Consider the following 17,611-nt stretch of genomic DNA (forward strand, 5'->3'; position numbering starts at 1 on the left):
TGGAGCTTCTCAGCTTAGGACCATCTGGATTGTAGATCCTCTGCTTTCAAAATTTTTGTCTAATATGTTTTAAACAAGAAAAGATTAGTTGAAGCTAAACAGAATTTCATTCAAAAGAAAAATAACTTCAACCTGGTTCCATAGCATCCAAAGTTTGATGTATCTTATTTTGGATTATTATCTTTGAAGTTCAAGGTTTATTATTACTGTATAACTCTCAAATTTCCTTAATTTAGAGATAATGAGAGAGAGAGTGAGGAAAAAGAATTTAGAATAGGATCCATGTTTAAGATGGCTGGATTGATTTTGGTATTGAATGAGGTAGAAACAACTTAAAATACTCGACATGAGCGTTTTGTGATGCTTAAATCCTACTGCCTTATTTAAAAAAAAAAAAAAATTGGAGTTTTATTTTGTGCCTGAGAGCTATAAGATATCCTTAAATCTCCACTGTGACATCTGGTTTTGGTTTTGTGTTTATGGGGAGAGGAGCAGCCCCATGGCTAATTGAAGACTTGCTGCTCTGTTTGGATGATCCAAACTCCACTGTGTGGCTGGGGGAAAAATGGATATAATTAGTCCAAAGTGATATTATTCACCATATATGGCATTCCAATAAAATTAAAACTGGAGAGTTGCATTGTAGAGCATAATCTGCTATTAATTAGTGTTAGCTGCAGTAACCTTGTTATGCATACTGAGAATTAGAGCCTAATACTAATGAAAAACTTTGGCAGTTTTACAATTCCTAGCTGGTAATTGTCCTTCTTCATAGTTAAGCTAAGATTGCAAAATCAGGAATAAAAATCAATTCAATGTATTGCATTTATTTTTTTTTTTTAAATAGCAAATAAGCAAGGTCTTAGCAATGAAAAACTTTACTAGACTTTTGTTGAAACTTTTGGACTGTCATTTTGTACAACATACAGTTGAGTTTTTCAAAGACCATAATAAATTTAATGTAGTCTTATTCCTATCTAGTGAATACACTATACATACCTGTGCATTCTGCTTTATTTGTCAGGACCCATGACAAGGCAGTTATGTTATAGTTTAAGTAAATAATATTGCTTTTGAAAGTTTCTTGGTAAACAAAGCTACAAACATTAAAGTCTTGTAAATTACTTCAATTTTTTCATCTTTAGTTATTAACTGTGGTAATTATAGCCATATAGGCTGCTTCAGAAACAAGTTCTGATGTAGAATGTTTAGCAAAATTTTACTTGAGAGAATTCCTATAAAAAAGAGAACTAAACAATAAATTTTTGCTTATGCATTTCAACCAAATTAAATGCAAAAAAATAAACAGGTTTTGAGCAGTTATTTCAATTCAGGTATTTCAATTGTGAAGAGAAAAGGTTCTTTTAGCTTTAATGTTTTTTAACCTTTGTAAATTAAAAAGAGGTGTTCAGACAGGAGTGGCAAACAGTGCAACTGATCTTACTGGAGTGCAGATCACTGTTTTAGGAGAGGAACTTGTTTTAGAAAGCCATTATATTTAAAGTTTCTTGGCTCTCAAACCTCACATTTTCTGTCTTTTTTTTTGCCAAAGACCATTTGGAATAGCTTACCAGCTTCACAGCTTGAGCAAAGTTCCTGATAAAAATCTGACCAAAAATAAATCTTTTTTTTCCTGCCGTTCTTTTCTTTTTCCTTGTTGATTTTCATTTTGATTTAGAGTATTAAAACTTTTTTTCATTCTTCATTAATCCTTCTTACCACTTTACTTTTCAAATGCTGCCTTATGATTTTCCTCTCTACAATTCTCTTCTGTGTGCTTAAAGAAGTAGCATGTTCTCATGCTCCTCTTTTTTTAAGAGCATTTGGAGGAATTCTTAAGATTCAAGAAGAATTAAAGAAAATATGGATGTTCTGCTGCCAGAACCAGAAAGCTTGCATGGAGTACTATTTCAAGAATAAAAAGTAGGAGGTTGGTTTTTTAGGAACCATCTGCTGGCACTGAAACACAGAATAAAAGATTTGTCTCCTGAAGCTATTCATATGTACTCTAGAAAATTTAAAAACCATTACCTCTCCCTTTCAAGAATGGTGAAAAATTCTAAAAACTTCTGGAAAATGTTGGCTATTTCCAGGTTCATATGTTCTTATTTGACAAATTGTACCATTTGGCTAAGCATAAATTAGACTTTTATTCTAATGAGTCATGGTTTGCCAATAAAAAGTGAAAAATGTTCTACAGTTGTAAATTGCTGATGCGGAGCTTCACAAGTTAGTTCAAGGCCAAATATTTATTCATCAACATATAGTGGTTCAAGTTCAAAAGCACAGGCTTCTATCCCAGAACAAATTTTATCCAATCAATCAATACTTTAGCAAATATTAATTAATCAATTGTTCTGTATTGCACAAGAAAAAAATGTTCCCATGTACCAAAGGAATTTTTATAGGTCTGCTGAATCTTCACCTTTGGAATTTGAACTTCCAGACCCAAGTCAGTATTTGATAGCAGAGGATTTAGGAAGTATGCCCGAAGCCTTTCACATCTCTGCACTGTAGTTTGAAAAAATATTTCATGGTAAGTAGGAATAATAATCTTCATAATGTCTACAGTCACCTGTCATAGCCTTCATTTCAGCTGGCTGCATACTTTGGATCCAAATGTTCTTAGATTTGTTTATTATGTAGATCAAATGCAAATGAAAATTGCTATTTCTTCGTGTTAAGATTCTGTTGTTTAAAATTAATCTGGCCATATTGGTGCCATTTAAAATTACTAGTATTTGCATTAGCAACAGTTGATGCAGTGACATCTACAGTCTAAATTTTATTAAGCAAAACATTAAAAAGTGTTTTAAAAATCGGTTCTCAAAATTGATTGCTTTCTAGACTTTCTTGGGAATTAACTTTCAAAAGCCAATATGATGAGTTTGAGTTAGTCACAAAATAAAGTTCAGACATCTCCCTGTAGCTGCAAATTTGTTAGACCTGTTTCATTACTCTGTTAAGTACTTTGATTATAACTCCTGTTTATTTCCAGAAAAAGTGAGTTCCATCTTCCTACTTCTTTCAGTTGTTGTTTGGGGGTTTTTTACCCTCTTTTTCTTTTATACCATTTTCTAAACTGTGACATAGCAAGTTGCAGTTCCTAATTTCTGATCTATGCTGGATTGTATTACATAAAGGCATGGTGAGCATGGTAGTACGTGAAGCATTTGTATATGTCTCAGAATCATGAATTTAAAATATATCTAATTCAAAACAAATCAAGCAGCAATGTGGATTACAAATACAAAGTTACTCTGGGGATTTCTGTGTTTACACTGCACAATTTTGCTGTGTACTGGCTCTTTAGACTCAGTAAATGGGCCTCACAGAGTGCAACTGCCAACATATGTTGTAAGCAGAGAATTATGTCATGTGGTGTTAAGGCTAATAGACTAAATTCCAGATAAATGGTAATGGATCTACAGGTGGCCTTGCAGTGCCTGTTACAAAGTGTAGCAGTTGGTTAGAGGAGTAGCTATAACTTTACAAAACAAGGTGTTAGTCATTTGCTTCATTTTGTTCTCCATATCTATTTCCTTGCTGTAAACAACTGATAAGTACAAATCCAAATATATATTGCATATATATATGTAAGGAAATACATACATCCAAGAAAAAGGCTTGAACTGCTCCAAAGAGAGGAAAAGAGCAAAATGTTAATCCCTACAAAGTTAGAGCAAAGAGGATGAATTTGTTAATTCAGTTGAGGACAAATCTCTCCGTATAAAGATCCTCCAAATATGTAAGTCTGATAAACCAATCAACTTTATGCTAAATGAAGAAATTATTTAGACAAACTGAATTGGTATAGCTGAAGTTATGCCACATGACTTTCCCAAGCTGGGAAAGCACATGTGTGCTATGTGAAGTGTAGAGGAGAAGAAAAGGGAAAAAAGATGGGGGAATGAAAGCAAGGGTGAGCGAAGGGAAAAGCTTTGTCTTGTTCTTAAAAGGTTTTCTCTCCCCTCTTTCCTTCTTTCCAGATGTCATACTGTTATATGTGGGATTGAAATCCGCCCTGAGGTTTGCAAACCAAATGCGTTTCATTTCTGTGGAGCTTGTTTACATCAGAGTTGACCGTGGATTTTCTTTGACTGATTTTTTTCTTTTTTTAACTCGAATTAATGAAGTCCCACTGCATAGCAAAAGTTAATGGTAGGTCTTGGAATATGGTGGGAGAAAAAAGAAAACACTTTCAGAGACAGTGTTTCCCTCCAAAACCAATGCAAATGATAGAGATGTACAGTGAGGCTGAGATTCATTTGTGCAGTGGACATTGAGTGTGCATAAAATCCAAATAAAACCATCTAGAGCCAGCCCTCTGGCCTCGTATTAGATATTTGGAGCCAAATTGCCACAATCTGCAGTGGAGAGAAAGAAATGCCAAGTGGGAGTCAGCCAGGAACGCTTTCACCTACTTCCAGGGCCCCACAAAAAGTGATATTCAGGCTGTTTCCAGTATGAGCTTCCATCACACCATCCCTGCCACCGTGTCAGGCAGGAGCCTGTGCAGGTGCACACCCTGCCCAAAGACTACCTCTCACACTTGGCACTTACCTCTTTCGTGGCGCTCTTGGTCTTCATTTTTGCTAGTGTCAAGTCTTCAGTTTGGGAAGACAGGAATGCTTTCTTTGGGAGGCACAGGCAGACTGCCACACTGCAGACTTCTACAGGCTTCATTTTCTACAGACTACAGTTTTAGTCTGCAGTGCCAACGCACGATATGCAAACCCAGTAGATCCTGGAGGTTAATTTTTACTCTCTGCAAAAACCTTCCGTGTTATACCAGAGCACAAGCAAATATACTTGGATTATGTGATAATCTTTAATAGTAATACAGTTTTTATACTTAAAAAATTAGCCTTTTATCTAAAAATCTAACAGTATTTCTGTGACTGCTAGTATTTTAAAAATCTGGTTAAAACGCAAAAAAAAAAAAAAAGTAGTTTTTTTAAATCATTGTTTTACAAGCTTTATGAATTTGAAACTATTGTCTTAACTGGCCTCTCTGAGAAAGTCATGTTAACAGCTTTCATCTTTAAAATATCTCCAAATGCACCTAGAATAGCTGTCAACAGAGCAGAGATCTGTGAAATGTTTCAGACAACTGGTCCACATGTAGGTGAGAAGTGAATATGTTAACTTAGCTAACATAGAAAATCAAACAATTGGGGAAAAAAAAGAAAGAGGAGGATAATAGACTAGATTTACTAATTAGAGAAAAAAATAGATTTTCAGTGAGAAGCAACACCTGCAGTCGCTGAAACCATTTTATAGCATTCAGGTTGCATTCATTGCAATAAACAGGGATTTATACTGATAATTCTGAAAGGTGATGATCATCACTCTCATCTTATGAGAAAGTAAGATAATCAGTCTCTCATCTGCCTTTAATGCAGTTGAAGGTCTTTTCATTTTATTTTGATTATTATTACTTATTTTTGCGTTATGCAGAACATTTTGTGTTATACAGAACATTCATCTTATCTGTAGAAAAAAAAAAACAAACTCACTGGCAAATTATATTACTATAGCTCTGCCTCTCAAAAATTAATCTTTTCTATAGCATAATTTAGCTATGTTTCATCCAGGTACTGGTGAGGAGAATTTGGTTATTAGAGTCACAGTTTTTGTTAAAACCACATCTTACATTTAAATATACAGTTTTTTATTCCCATAAAAAACTTCAACCAGTAATTGAAAGGTGCATTTGCATTTTATGGGCACTTCAGTTTTTTCAAAGGAAAATGGATCAGGATTAGATGTCTCCAAGTTGTGATTTTATAATCTTTAAAACAGCTACTTGGATGTTTCCAGTGGTTTCCTTTTTATTTCACTTGTGCATTTTCAATGATTTCCCAGAAGAATGCTTCTCTTTATGACAGATAAAAATAATAACAGCAACCCACATCTTAAGCAAACCTTATGGTGCCATACAAAAAAATTCAATATTGGAAGCAATTACTAAGTACTATGAGGAAAGTATTGATTTTATTACTGAAGTTATTAATTTCAAGTAGCTCATATACTTAGGAATGTTTGTTTTCCTGTGTCTTAGTTATTATGATATCGTTCCAAACATCAATATTTTATACTAATGATTTTCTAGATTAGAAAGTGTGGGACTCATTAAAAACACATACCTTTGTTATTGGACTGATTTCCATTAACACATCTGTGTATGGTAGGACAACATGAAACATAAAATGAAATGCTGCCCTGAATCAGCTAAGAAAGTATCTTTTAGTTTGAAATATAAACAAAAATCAGGCACAGTGGCCCGTGCCCCTAGCTTTACTGTATCCCAACCCACAGAAAAATGTGTTCAATATATTTGTGTTTTATTTCACTCGAGTATAGAGTTTGCATGACTTTTTAGACAGTAATTTTAGCCCCATGCTATTTATGACAGATCAGCTAGTGGTGAAACACTCATTTCTATACATCTATTAAAGATACCATATTTTTAATTCCATCAGCCCAGGGCTTAAATTAGAATTTAAGGTAAATGTTTTCATTTAGCTTATTGATTCTGTTCCAATTTAGGAGATTACCCCGTGGCTTTAATTCACCCAAAGAATCTCACTGGGGAGATTTTCAAAGGCACAAAAAAAAAGTCCACTAGACCGCTAACTTCCATTGACTTCTGAAGATTGTATTACTGCCTTCTCTCTGGATACATGGAAAACCCAGTTCCCATTGTTCTCTTAGAGGAAAGAGCATCCATCTTTCTCGAGTAGGCTTTGAAAATGTTGATCAAAGCAGAGGAGGCCAGATGCTCACAGTTTGCTATAGCTCTGCTATATTAAGGTCAGTGAATTATTTGCACCATTTGGGACACAAGCCATGTCATTGCAAAAATTATTATAATTTACTTAGTCTCCTAATAACAAAATTCAACAGTGAAGAATTAAGTTTTCCCTGACAACATGGAAAACCAAAAAAGTTTAAAAAATCAATTCATTAACACCAATGCAATTGCCTGTTAAAGTTGTCCTTCATTTGGGATTTTTTTTATTAGAAAGGGAGACATTGACCTTCATTCTTTTTCTGAAGATCAGTGTGGAAGCACTGCAGAGGAAATGCCCTCACATGCTTGGATAAAGATACTGTAATGCTTTTACTGCATTGCAATTTAGGTTTGAATAGTGTTGGCAGATGCAGAAAAAGCGTAACCAGACTCTTATACCTGCTTTTACACATTTTGTCAAAGTTCTTCTCTGCCCATCTGCCAAAATAGTTCCCCATGCTTCTGGCTCCACTCACTCTAGATAAAGTAGCTGATATTATATTCCAGCATCGTGCCCCATTCAGCAAGAATGTGTAGAAAGCAATTTCTTTTCTTAAATGAACAGAATGAATAGCAGGATATCTCCACTTTCTGGGATAAATTTTGCGGAGTTTTTTTGTGCTTAGTAGGCTGGCTCCAATTTTTAGCTTTTTGAGCTGAGCTGTAGCACAGGACCAGTGTACAGGTTGTATTGCATGTTTATCTCATGTTACCTGCTCAAAATCGGCAGCTGAGATAATGCCACCCTTGCCTTGGTTTGTCACCATCAGTTATCCACTCATCTGAGCACAGTTCTCAGCTCAACTATCTTTGCCTTGCATCTCTTCCTTTCGTCTCATCTCGGACAGGAGTTAGTTAACTGGAGATACAGGAGATGAGGAATGATAAGTGGAGGGTGCACTGGAAAAAGAAAAGAGTGGTACACTGAGATGGAGAATGAAGAAGTCAGAGCTTGCTAGAAAGGAAAATAAGGTTTCAGTAAAGAGCCGTTAGCAGAAAGGGAACAAGTTTTAAAAGCATAGATAAGAAGAAAAAATGCAACAAGCTTTGTCTTTGACCTCGCAATCATAAAACGTCCCGGCCTTCTCTGAAGGCTTTCTTGAAGCCCACTAGCATTATATTTAAAATGTGTGAAAAAAAAGTAAATATAGAAATGCAAATTAGGCCTGACAGATTAGCCTAACAGCCATTTTTTGAAAAGCAGAAGGCTGACAACAGTTTAGCAGTTTATTTTGAGAGCTGAGTAGGATGGCATATTTTTACATTAAACAATATTCACTTTAGTTTCCTTGTGTTTATTTTTGTCTGAACATATCCTTATAATTCTCCACCACTCAGTAAACAGTTCTACATTTGCCTGAATTAATAGGATAAATATTGCCAGTTTGTTAGAACAGATAATGATAAATGACTCGAATACATTAAATGTGTTTGGGACATATTTAATCCATAAGTTTGATGTTACCAGCGCCAACATTATCTTATAAAATTTTACTATCAACATGATCTGGGAAGCGTCCTTGTGGTAATCTCATACGGTTCCTCATTTATGCTAACATAAAACACTCGCTATGTTGAAATATCAGCTCATGTAGAACTGTGAAGAACTGCTAGCTGTACAGTCACACAGGAAAATGCTAAATAATCATTAGAAGAAGGCGTTCTCTGGCTCCTGGTTTGGGGTCACAGCAGTAAGAGACAGAGTGCCTTTAAAGGACTGAAGTGCCATGGTATGGGGGTCCTGAGAGCTCTTGAGATGCACTCAGGCTTTTTGCTGATTTAGTGCCAAAGCTAAGGAGGCATGTTGAGATGTGATGCTTTCATGAAAGCTTTAATGATTTCTTTACTAATGGTGTTTTGGGATTCAGAGTGTGCTGGTACTTTTTACCTTTAAGGAAGAAGTAGTTTTGTATTGTATAGAAGCAATTTGTGGCTGTAGAAGGAGAAGGTACAGGAAGGAACTGGACTTACTAGCCTGTGGTAGCATCAGCATCACTCAGACACCCTGGGGTCAGCTGGAGTTGGAGTGTTCTGCTCTTCTGGTCCTTAGCTATTTAGGCATTTTATTTTGGGGGTTTGTTTCACTTTTTTTTTCCAATAGTGGCTGTAGGTGCATAAACTCTCCTGAGATGCCATGGTATGAAGGACAAGATAGCCACCAGCTATTGAGACTACTTCTTAAATAACAGCCTTTAGGATACATTCTCTTATGTAGCCAGTTACAATTTCTGACATGTCTAGGTTGCTTACAAAGGATGATTTTTTTACCCAAGTGCAAGTTTGGGTTTAGGAGTTTAGGAACTCACTTTGCATTCTTAACAACAAGACAAAAAAACCTTCTTTATTATGTGTTCCTGGATCAGATTTTCTTTCATTTGCTTCCAGATGGACTTAGAGTGTCTTCTGCAAACAAAGAAAAAAGTATCTGTTATGAGATAAGAAAAAGGTAAAGTCTTAATTCTTGCTTTTCTCATACTATGTAGGCCAGCAATGGGGAATTTCTTGTAAAAGATATAATAGTTGCTGACTTAGCTTTACAGACTTCGTCTAATTCCTAGTCTTCTGCAGCCAGATGGAAAAAATAAGTCCAGTAAAGTTCTTTGATCTCTGTAAGTGTTTCGAAGTCTCTTTGAAAAAAAAAAAATATCTGTGTTGCCTTGAGGGCATGAGAATAGATGGTAAATTGATAAGGTGCATGGGTAAGCAAAGTGTATTTTTTCCCTCAAAAAACAGATCATCTCTTATCCAATTTTCATTAGAAGGAACTTTATTTCTTATTAATTGTATATAATTAATGAGTGTGTATATATATATAGTATAAGGCTATTCACCCAAAATCTTTATTCAAGATTTAATAATATGTATCAGAACTGCTTTTTAATTGTGCAAATATTCCTCTCCTTTTGTGTTTGTGACTTTATTAGCAGAAGCATGTATAAATAGATGCCTGTACATACACTTAAAGATTTGTATGTATGTCTTTTTATGAAGAACACTTTTCTTTTCCCTTACCACCAAAAACTCAAAAGGTGCTAACAAAATGTATGTTATGGTTGAGAATTTAAAGGCCCGAAAGTGAGGAAATTAAGAAACAAACATATGCCCTCATAGAAGAAATGACTTTTAAGACACAGTTGTGCTGGACCATGAAGTCTTTAGGGGAGAGGTAATGTCAATTTATATGATTATACAGTGCTGAGTGCACTGTTGGTGTTCTGTAAGTAAACAGAAAAAATAACAGGTATGTTAACAGAATGGTGAATTTGGCATATTTTTTAAATTTTATGCATTTGGATGATTAAAAAAAGTACTAAGGCAACAGTAAAATTTTGTACACTCCATGAGCTGCAGAAAGTCTCAGGGTCTTTTGTTCAGTTGATGTATTAATTAGTTCTGTATTACAAGCAAAACAAAAAACCCTGCCAAGCTGATCTGGGAACTCGACCCTTTCCCCAAGCTTGCAGGGGTAAAATGGTGTGGAGGTCTGGTCCCCACACACGCTGCTGAATTATGTGTGTGCGCCCTTCACTTCACAGAATTACAATGTTTTCATGGCAAACATTGCTGCATCTGAGTTGATCTCCCTGGAGTTTTTAGAGTCGTAGGGGTTGCAAAATGAAACTTAGCTAATGTTTAGCTTTAATGAGTTCTGTAACTGTTGTCCTGTCATACCTCAAAGTCTCTGCATGGCTGCTCACAGGGGCTCCATGATAGTCACCAGATTTAGTCTTTCTTCTAAAATGGGAAACCGTTGCAGAAACGTGTCAAAGGCAATGTCAGAACTGTATGTGGCAGCTGTTTAAGTATAGATGTACTGCAGAAATAGAGACCTGCTTCGCTTTGCAAACTTGATAAAGATGCCTTAAATTCAAGGACCCTAAAGGACACCTTATTACCCTCCACAATAAGAGAGAGAGGGAGCAATAGATACCCTTACTCGTGGGCTGACCCAGTCCTAGCGTGACTTTCAGGAGAGGATGACTCATAAGCCCGTGCTATGGTGCCCAGCCAAGCTCTGCCTTGTCAGTCTGTCCTCCTTCAGCACTGAAACAACACTTTGTGACTTCTGTGCTGAAAAAGCTTTCCCAGGTTATCAATTTCCAACACAGTCAGTGACGGGTTCTTCAGAAGTGACAGAGATGCCCCTGTGTAAGGAATTGGCTTTGAGGAGTGGAGAAGGACTTCTGTGCACAAAAGGGCTGACCTCACAGCCTTGCAGGCTTCCAGTGGAAGAGGCTGTAGCTTTCATCATGTCTTTGTGAATGGATGCAGAAGAAAGTTTTTTCCACACCCTCCCTGGAAGCCTGTGCCAAGATGCTGTAGAGACCTCTGCTACCATTTAGAAGAAGGTGAGGGTGAAGTCTGTAATGAAGGGAGAGAGAACTCTAGAAAAAAAGTTCTACTTTTTATGGATAAAAAGCTCTGTGGAAGATTCTTGATTCAAGGAAAGAACTGTGCAGCAAATTGCCAGTGACTTTTATCTATAGTGCAGTAAACTAGAATTTAAAGGGCTGAGTCATAATGAAAGACGAGGAGAAAAGAAATTAAATACATCTGAAGATTTGAGAGAATGATGCATATTAAAGCTAGATAGAACTAGCATAACACAGGCCATAAATTCATTTTGTAATTTTATCTTCCAGTGCTTAACTTCTGACTGAGCTGTAACATATAAGTCAGGAAGGCATCCAGTCTTAGATAAGGGGTCCACTGCATTTCTGAGAGAGTTGTCCACCTAGTTAATTCCAGAATTAATTATCTTGCTTTTGAGTAAGCTTTCAAATTGCTGAGGAACTCTCGTGAGCAGAAATTATACAGCAGAAACTGAAACTAGTTAAATGAGCACGTAGGAGCAGACCGCCTTTTACTGGGCTTCACATCTCTGAGTGCTTAATCTGTTTGGTTTTACTTGCTATTACTCCAGTGGGGAAGGTGGTGGGCTGGCATTGCTTTGATGGCAGTAATTGCCACTGTCCTGCCAACCAGCAACACTGTGCATGAGGCACTCTGTTAGGTAGAGAAATATAAAAATGTTTTTGGTTATGAGTTTTTCCTGTCTGACTGCATCTTTTTGTGTGAATGAAAAATAGTCGCTCATGGGATGCTGCTTTGGGCATCCCTTCCCACCCATCAGGAATATGGCACAGCTTTTCTGGAGGCAACAGCTCCTTCTCCTGTGACGAGATAAATGGATGTGACTTGTGCAAAATGCCCATGCAGGGGTCTGTGTCCATAAAAGTCCCCTTCCATCAATCTTGTGAGATGAAAAGCCATCTGGCCTACAGTTCTGAAGCTTTCCCTTAACTCTGTGTAACATTGCCTGTTAGACAAAACAACTGTGGGGCTTGAGAGCTCAGCCGTGGGCTGGAGAAATACCAATCTGATGCACCAGTTTACTTTTGCACAGCACAAGGCTCAGTGAGGTTTGGATCTGGGACCAAATAAAGGATAACAAGCATTAACTACCACGGAGGGCTTTCTTCTATGAGGCAGCTCAAATTTTCAGCTCAGATTAACTTTTTCCATTCCGGAATTCCACACTTCGGTTTGTGTAGGGGTATTTTTTCCTTGAAAATCTTTATCTTCTGTCCTTCAAACAGTGCACAGCCGACTGCAAGATCACAAAGCCTTTTGGTTTTGGTGCTCAACATTGCAGCTGTCATTTGAAAAGTCAATTTTTCTGCATTCAGAGTAAACTATACCATTCCACATTACTGCTTGTGTGCTCCTAAAGGACCGCCTTGTACTAACTGAGGGGTTTTTTTCCTCTGCTGTATTTTGGTGCAGTGAACAATTTGGTACATTCAGGTGTCTTACATAACCAGTAACATGATGAGTCATCTTTAGAGAGTGCTTATTGACACGCTTCCCTTGCATGAGTTCAGATGGCAAAGGATGTGCAGTTAGGAAGTGCTTTAAAAAAGGACAATCTGAACCCTTTAACCATTTCTTTTCGTGCTGTATGTTACCATAGGAGTTATTTTTGCTATGGCCTAACAGCATGAGTAGGAGTGATGCTCCGTTGTTCTTCACCCCATAGATGTGACTCCTGATGGATAAAACGATCACAAAGAAACCAAAGCTTTACATCAAGAATTTCCACTGAGACAAGGACGTGGAGACTCTCTCCCTGCCCAGGCACGGTGCTGGGTGACCCCTGGTCATCTGCACAGGGGAAACAGCCATGTAGGGGCTTCTGGGCTCAGAGCAAAACTGAAGGCTGCTTGTAATGTGTTAAACATGTGGGTGATTTGGCAGGTTCTTTATATGCTCTGCTGCAAATACTTTGCTTTTTGTACTGAACACAGTAAACTCAAATTGAAGTAAGAGCTCATCTCCCTTCCTAATTTCTCCAACTGGTCAAATGAAGAAACTGAGCGTTCCTTTTAAAGGTTTCGTAAATAACCACTTTAATAACCATTGAAACTTTCTGATACAGTATCTCTATGGTCATCTGAGGTCTGCCAGCTCTAGGTGAAAAAATTCCTCCTGGCTGTTTTTGGGAAGTTTCCATCACTGGCATGAGAATGTCTAGAAAGGAATGGTTTCAGCTGGTCACACTCTGAATGGTTGTTGTGGAGTATTTCAATAGCAATAATCCTTTTGAGTTCATAGACAGCAGTGGCTGTGAACACTGTAAATTAATCATTGTATTATTAAGACTGAAATAACTTACTTTCTCTCTCCTTTCTTGGTAATTGAAATTGTATCTAGAAATTTTTTCCAGTACTTTATTCAAAAAAACCCTTAATGCTGCAACTCATTCATATCCATAGCATCTATTCAACAGATATCATGCAATGTATGAGGCAGGTCAGCTTGGAGAATGCTATTTCATTGCTATTCTATTAAGAAAATAAGTTTTACTGCTTTATAAGTAACAATTTTTAAGTATTCCTGAGACAAACGATGCTAAAGAACTAGATATTTTGCAGTTGCTTGTATTAAATATAAATGTAGACTTCGTGCAGACTAAAGCCTTCTGTCATCATGAGTGAAAAGCCCTCTGGTCTTATTATAGTGATTTTCAGCTCTCAGGATGAAGCTTTTCTGGGTCTTCACAAGTCGTGTGGAATGATTTCATAATTCTGGTGAAAGGGTTAGCAGATAATTTGTGTTCCTGTTTTTCCTTGCGACCGTTTCGATCGCCGCGGGGAAGTTTGTGATCCTGGTATGGACAGATACAGGGTTAAATCTCTGCCAACAGCACTGCTGGCTGTGCTGCAAGCACTGGAGTCTGCTTGCACTGGGCTCTGGGTTCCCAGAGGCTGGTGGGCTGTAGGGGGAAGGTTTGTGGAGTAGCACAGATTCTATACAAAATTTCTCAGAGCTCCTCTCACTGTCAGTGAACTGTTCCATTTATGCAGCATCTGCTGACAGAAACCTGCGTGGGAGGTGGTATTGTTTGTGTTATTTTCCCTAGAAATAGAAGACACTTATGCTGAATAAGAGACAGAGTTACTGAACAGCTTAAAGAAAAAAAAAAAGTTTCTTTTTTAAGTGTTTCTTTCTCGTCTTGGATACATTATATTTTTGCCTTTGCGTCCCCTCTGTGGGTAGGGGGGAAGCTTGACAAACTGTTTTTTTTGTGGCCATTGATAAATGTAATGAGATTTGAGTGTCAACATGAAAACGTTCCGTGTCATCAGCTCTGTGAAACTGCAGTGAAATATGGAAGTGAGGGAGAAAAAAACTCCTCCGTTTTCAGCTTGGCTGTGTCCCCTGCTAGGGTGCTGTGGGGAATGTTGATAAACACTGGGAAGGGCTGAGAGGTGGCAGAGGCAGGTGAGGAGCCGGTGGCTTCTGAGGGACCACAGAAAGCTGCCACTGCATCTCCTCGTGTGTCTGAGTGCCAGAGGCTCCTTGCTAGGGGAAGCCTTTACAACTCTTCTGTCTTTGCATTCCCTGGATGAAGGAAATAGGCGATGCAATGGAAATTCTGAATAAACATTTCTAGTAGGAATAATGTTTTACATCTCCCTCTGCCTCTGCTGAGTAAGTGCTGTTAGCTCCAACTATTCATTACTAAGGAAAGTCATCTAATTCATCTCTATCAGTACTCCAGGTAGAGGTGATTTTTTTTTTTTTATTATTTTTTGTTACCTGGCATGGCTGTGCTGTCACTGCTGCTGCTGCTTGGGCTAGTAGACATAACTGCTGCCGTGGACATCGCGCCTAGAATAAAAGCGGGGTCAAGGTGGAGAGGTGAAAAGAATCGTGAGTAACCCAGGCTTTTCCTTCTCTTCTTCTCAGCTCTCTATTTGAAGAAATGTGTTAGGCCTCGTTTCTCTGTGTAATTCTTCCTCTCTGTGAGGTTGTTCTTTAATAATAGCCTTAAGGCCATATAATTTAAGTATTTAAATATGCATGTAGAAAGCACGGGGCCACACCTTCAGTGCGCTCCACACATCTGCAGTACAGTCCTGTGTCTCACTGCAAGCTCTCCGAACTGCCTGTGCTGATTAACTCCTCTCTTTCCAGGAAGTTGTGAGATGTCCAGGCTGTACCTTTCCTATTTCCAGTCTGAACATTTTGCATGCTGTTTCAAATGTTGGCTTTGATAAAGGCAGCAAAATCTCGCAGGTCTGCTCTTTGTGTGAAGGAACCTTGTAACCCCAGTGATTATACTGGGTAATTTTATGGATATAAATGGGTAACTGCAGTTTAAATTCTACAGATTTAGAAAGGGGGATGTAGTGTAGCATTGCAGCTGGTGCAGGGTTTATCAACACTGTACTTAAAAAGAGAAAAGAACATTTACTTGTTAGAAAAGGAAAGTAGATGAGTCATCATAATATTTGGGAGTGAGACTTCTTACTGCATGTACAGCTGCTTGACTGAAATAACCAGATGATTATTTTCATTTAAAGGGCAACTCAGTTCTCACTGACATTATTTTTTATTCCTGTCCAGCTATTTGTAAATAAACATGCCTGTGATGGGCAATATAGTGTTATGTATTATCATTATGTCTGTAAATCTTTGCAGTGGTTTTGAGTTTTGTTGTTTTGGTTTTGGTTTTGAGTTTTTTTTGGCAGAAATACTTATATTGCCAAAAAAAAAAAAAAATTGAAAGTGGAATTAAGGTTTTCTGTTTAATTCAACTAAATGTGGTGTGCTTGCTTGGAAAACATATGTGATGGAAACCCCTAAAATAACCAGAACTTGGAGGGATGGCTGTTGGTATCTTTGGGGTAGGTATTATCTTGAAAGTACTGTTATCTGGAAGCTGATCTGCAGCTTGAGAAATATTTGTATTTCCTGAAATATGAACATACATATCAATAAATCTGCCACTTCACTCAGTCCCCAGATCAGAAGCATCAAGGAAAGAGGTGCTGGACTAAGTGGAACTGAGAACTACCTCGTCCACCCACAAGTAATTTACACCTAAAAAATACACTGCCCAAAGTAGTAGGCCACTAATGTGTACATAAGTGATGTACAAAAATAACAACCTGTGGCTTATAAATATGTGAACATTATGCCTAAAAGAGCCCTTTATTCTAATGGCTGTGGAAACTGAGGCACAACTGAAGTTTGTTAATTGAAATCTTTCCACAGTATGTTTCTTGCACAGTAGTATCCTAAAAGAAGTATCTGTTTATATTTTATGAAAAAAATGCCATTTCCTGGAGTAAAAATCCTGTATGTCGTCTTTTGATTAATCAACTTTCAGGTGTTTGGAAGTTTGTGATTCTGAGTATGTAGTCTGATTTTTTTTTCCTATGAAGAATTGAAATAGATGGAGACATAGATTTTAATGTCTCCCAAAAGCATTAATGAAGTTAATCATTTTGTGATGGCATTCAGGTATGATGAGTAAACACAAATATTCAGGACTTTAAGAGCAACACATCTTTGAAAATTGTTTTGCAATTGTAACAGATCATTTCATGCCACCTGTAGTTAGCTATTAGACTTTATGGATTCAAATTACTTGCTTTCTTCTCTTAGGACAGGGTGCTCTCAAGCCAACCCATTTGCACATTGCTAGTATTTGGTTAAAGGAAGAATAGAATGTAAATTAATCATTGTATCATCTTGCTACTGTGTTACTTGACTGCTTAGAAAGATCAGTTGTCGAATGTGTTAAAAGTTAGGGATCTGAATCAGCTCTCCTTGAAATAAGAAGAAGATGTGTAGATTAGACTTCATTGTTCCTTTTCTTTAAATAATATCAGCAGTGTCACTAAGAACAACAAGAGAGATTTTACAGGAATTCCATTTGCATTGTTGCTATTTGACCTTGCTTTCCATGTTGTCAAAATTTCTCTACTAGCAGAATGCAGATACTGTGCAGACCTGGATGCTATGAGAAGTAGATATATCCTTTCTGAGAAAGGACAAAACCAAAATGTTGTGTAATTTTAATTGATGGATTATTTGTTGAGTGCTATTAATTTTGTATATTTGCCTGTAAGCTGACAAAGTACTTAAAGGTGTTCTCTTGCTGTTTCATTTTTGCACGTCATAGTTAAAATTCTAATAAAAAAATTCTGAAAAGGCTTGTGATTGTGTAATGTATGTTTTTTATTTAGTTGGGGTCACACTTGTATTCCATAACCAAAGCTTAAAAATATGACTTTAAATGAAAGGGAACGTGGCTGTTTTCTGTGTCTCTTACCCAGAGTTTTCACTAAAGCTTTCAGATGTAGCAGTTTAGAAATGCTCTAAATGTATTTTATATTTACAATGTAGAGAGATTTCAAAATAGTTTTACTCTAAGTTGCCTGCTAGAAGATAGAATAACTTTGCAGTTCTTTAGATTCTCTTTGATGCTCCTCCAAAAAAGATCATGGTATATTAAGAGGC

The 17,611-nt window shown here is 37.1% G+C and overlaps 1 protein-coding gene across 3 annotated transcripts in view; it reads left to right on the forward strand.

The window, feature by feature from the left end:
- ROBO1 (roundabout guidance receptor 1) overlaps window positions 1-17,611 on the forward strand; it is a 715,278-nt gene that overhangs the window by 180,611 nt on the left and 517,056 nt on the right. For 2 of the 3 annotated variants that reach the window (XM_039387924.1, XM_039387925.1), the window contains exon 1: window positions 14,660-15,013. The exons of the other annotated variant lie outside the window; for it this stretch is intronic. In XM_039387924.1, the coding sequence (XP_039243858.1) occupies window positions 14,905-15,013 (109 nt within the window). In that variant the 5' untranslated portion in view covers window positions 14,660-14,904. Of the gene's footprint in view, window positions 1-14,659; window positions 15,014-17,611 lie in introns of those variants that run through there. 3 annotated transcript variants of the gene reach the window in all.

The sequence above is a fragment of the Pipra filicauda genome, unplaced genomic scaffold (genome assembly GCF_003945595.2).
Source record: "Pipra filicauda isolate LSUMZ 115617 unplaced genomic scaffold, ASM394559v2 scaffold59_size3379749_pilon, whole genome shotgun sequence".
NCBI lineage: Eukaryota > Metazoa > Chordata > Aves > Passeriformes > Pipridae > Pipra > Pipra filicauda.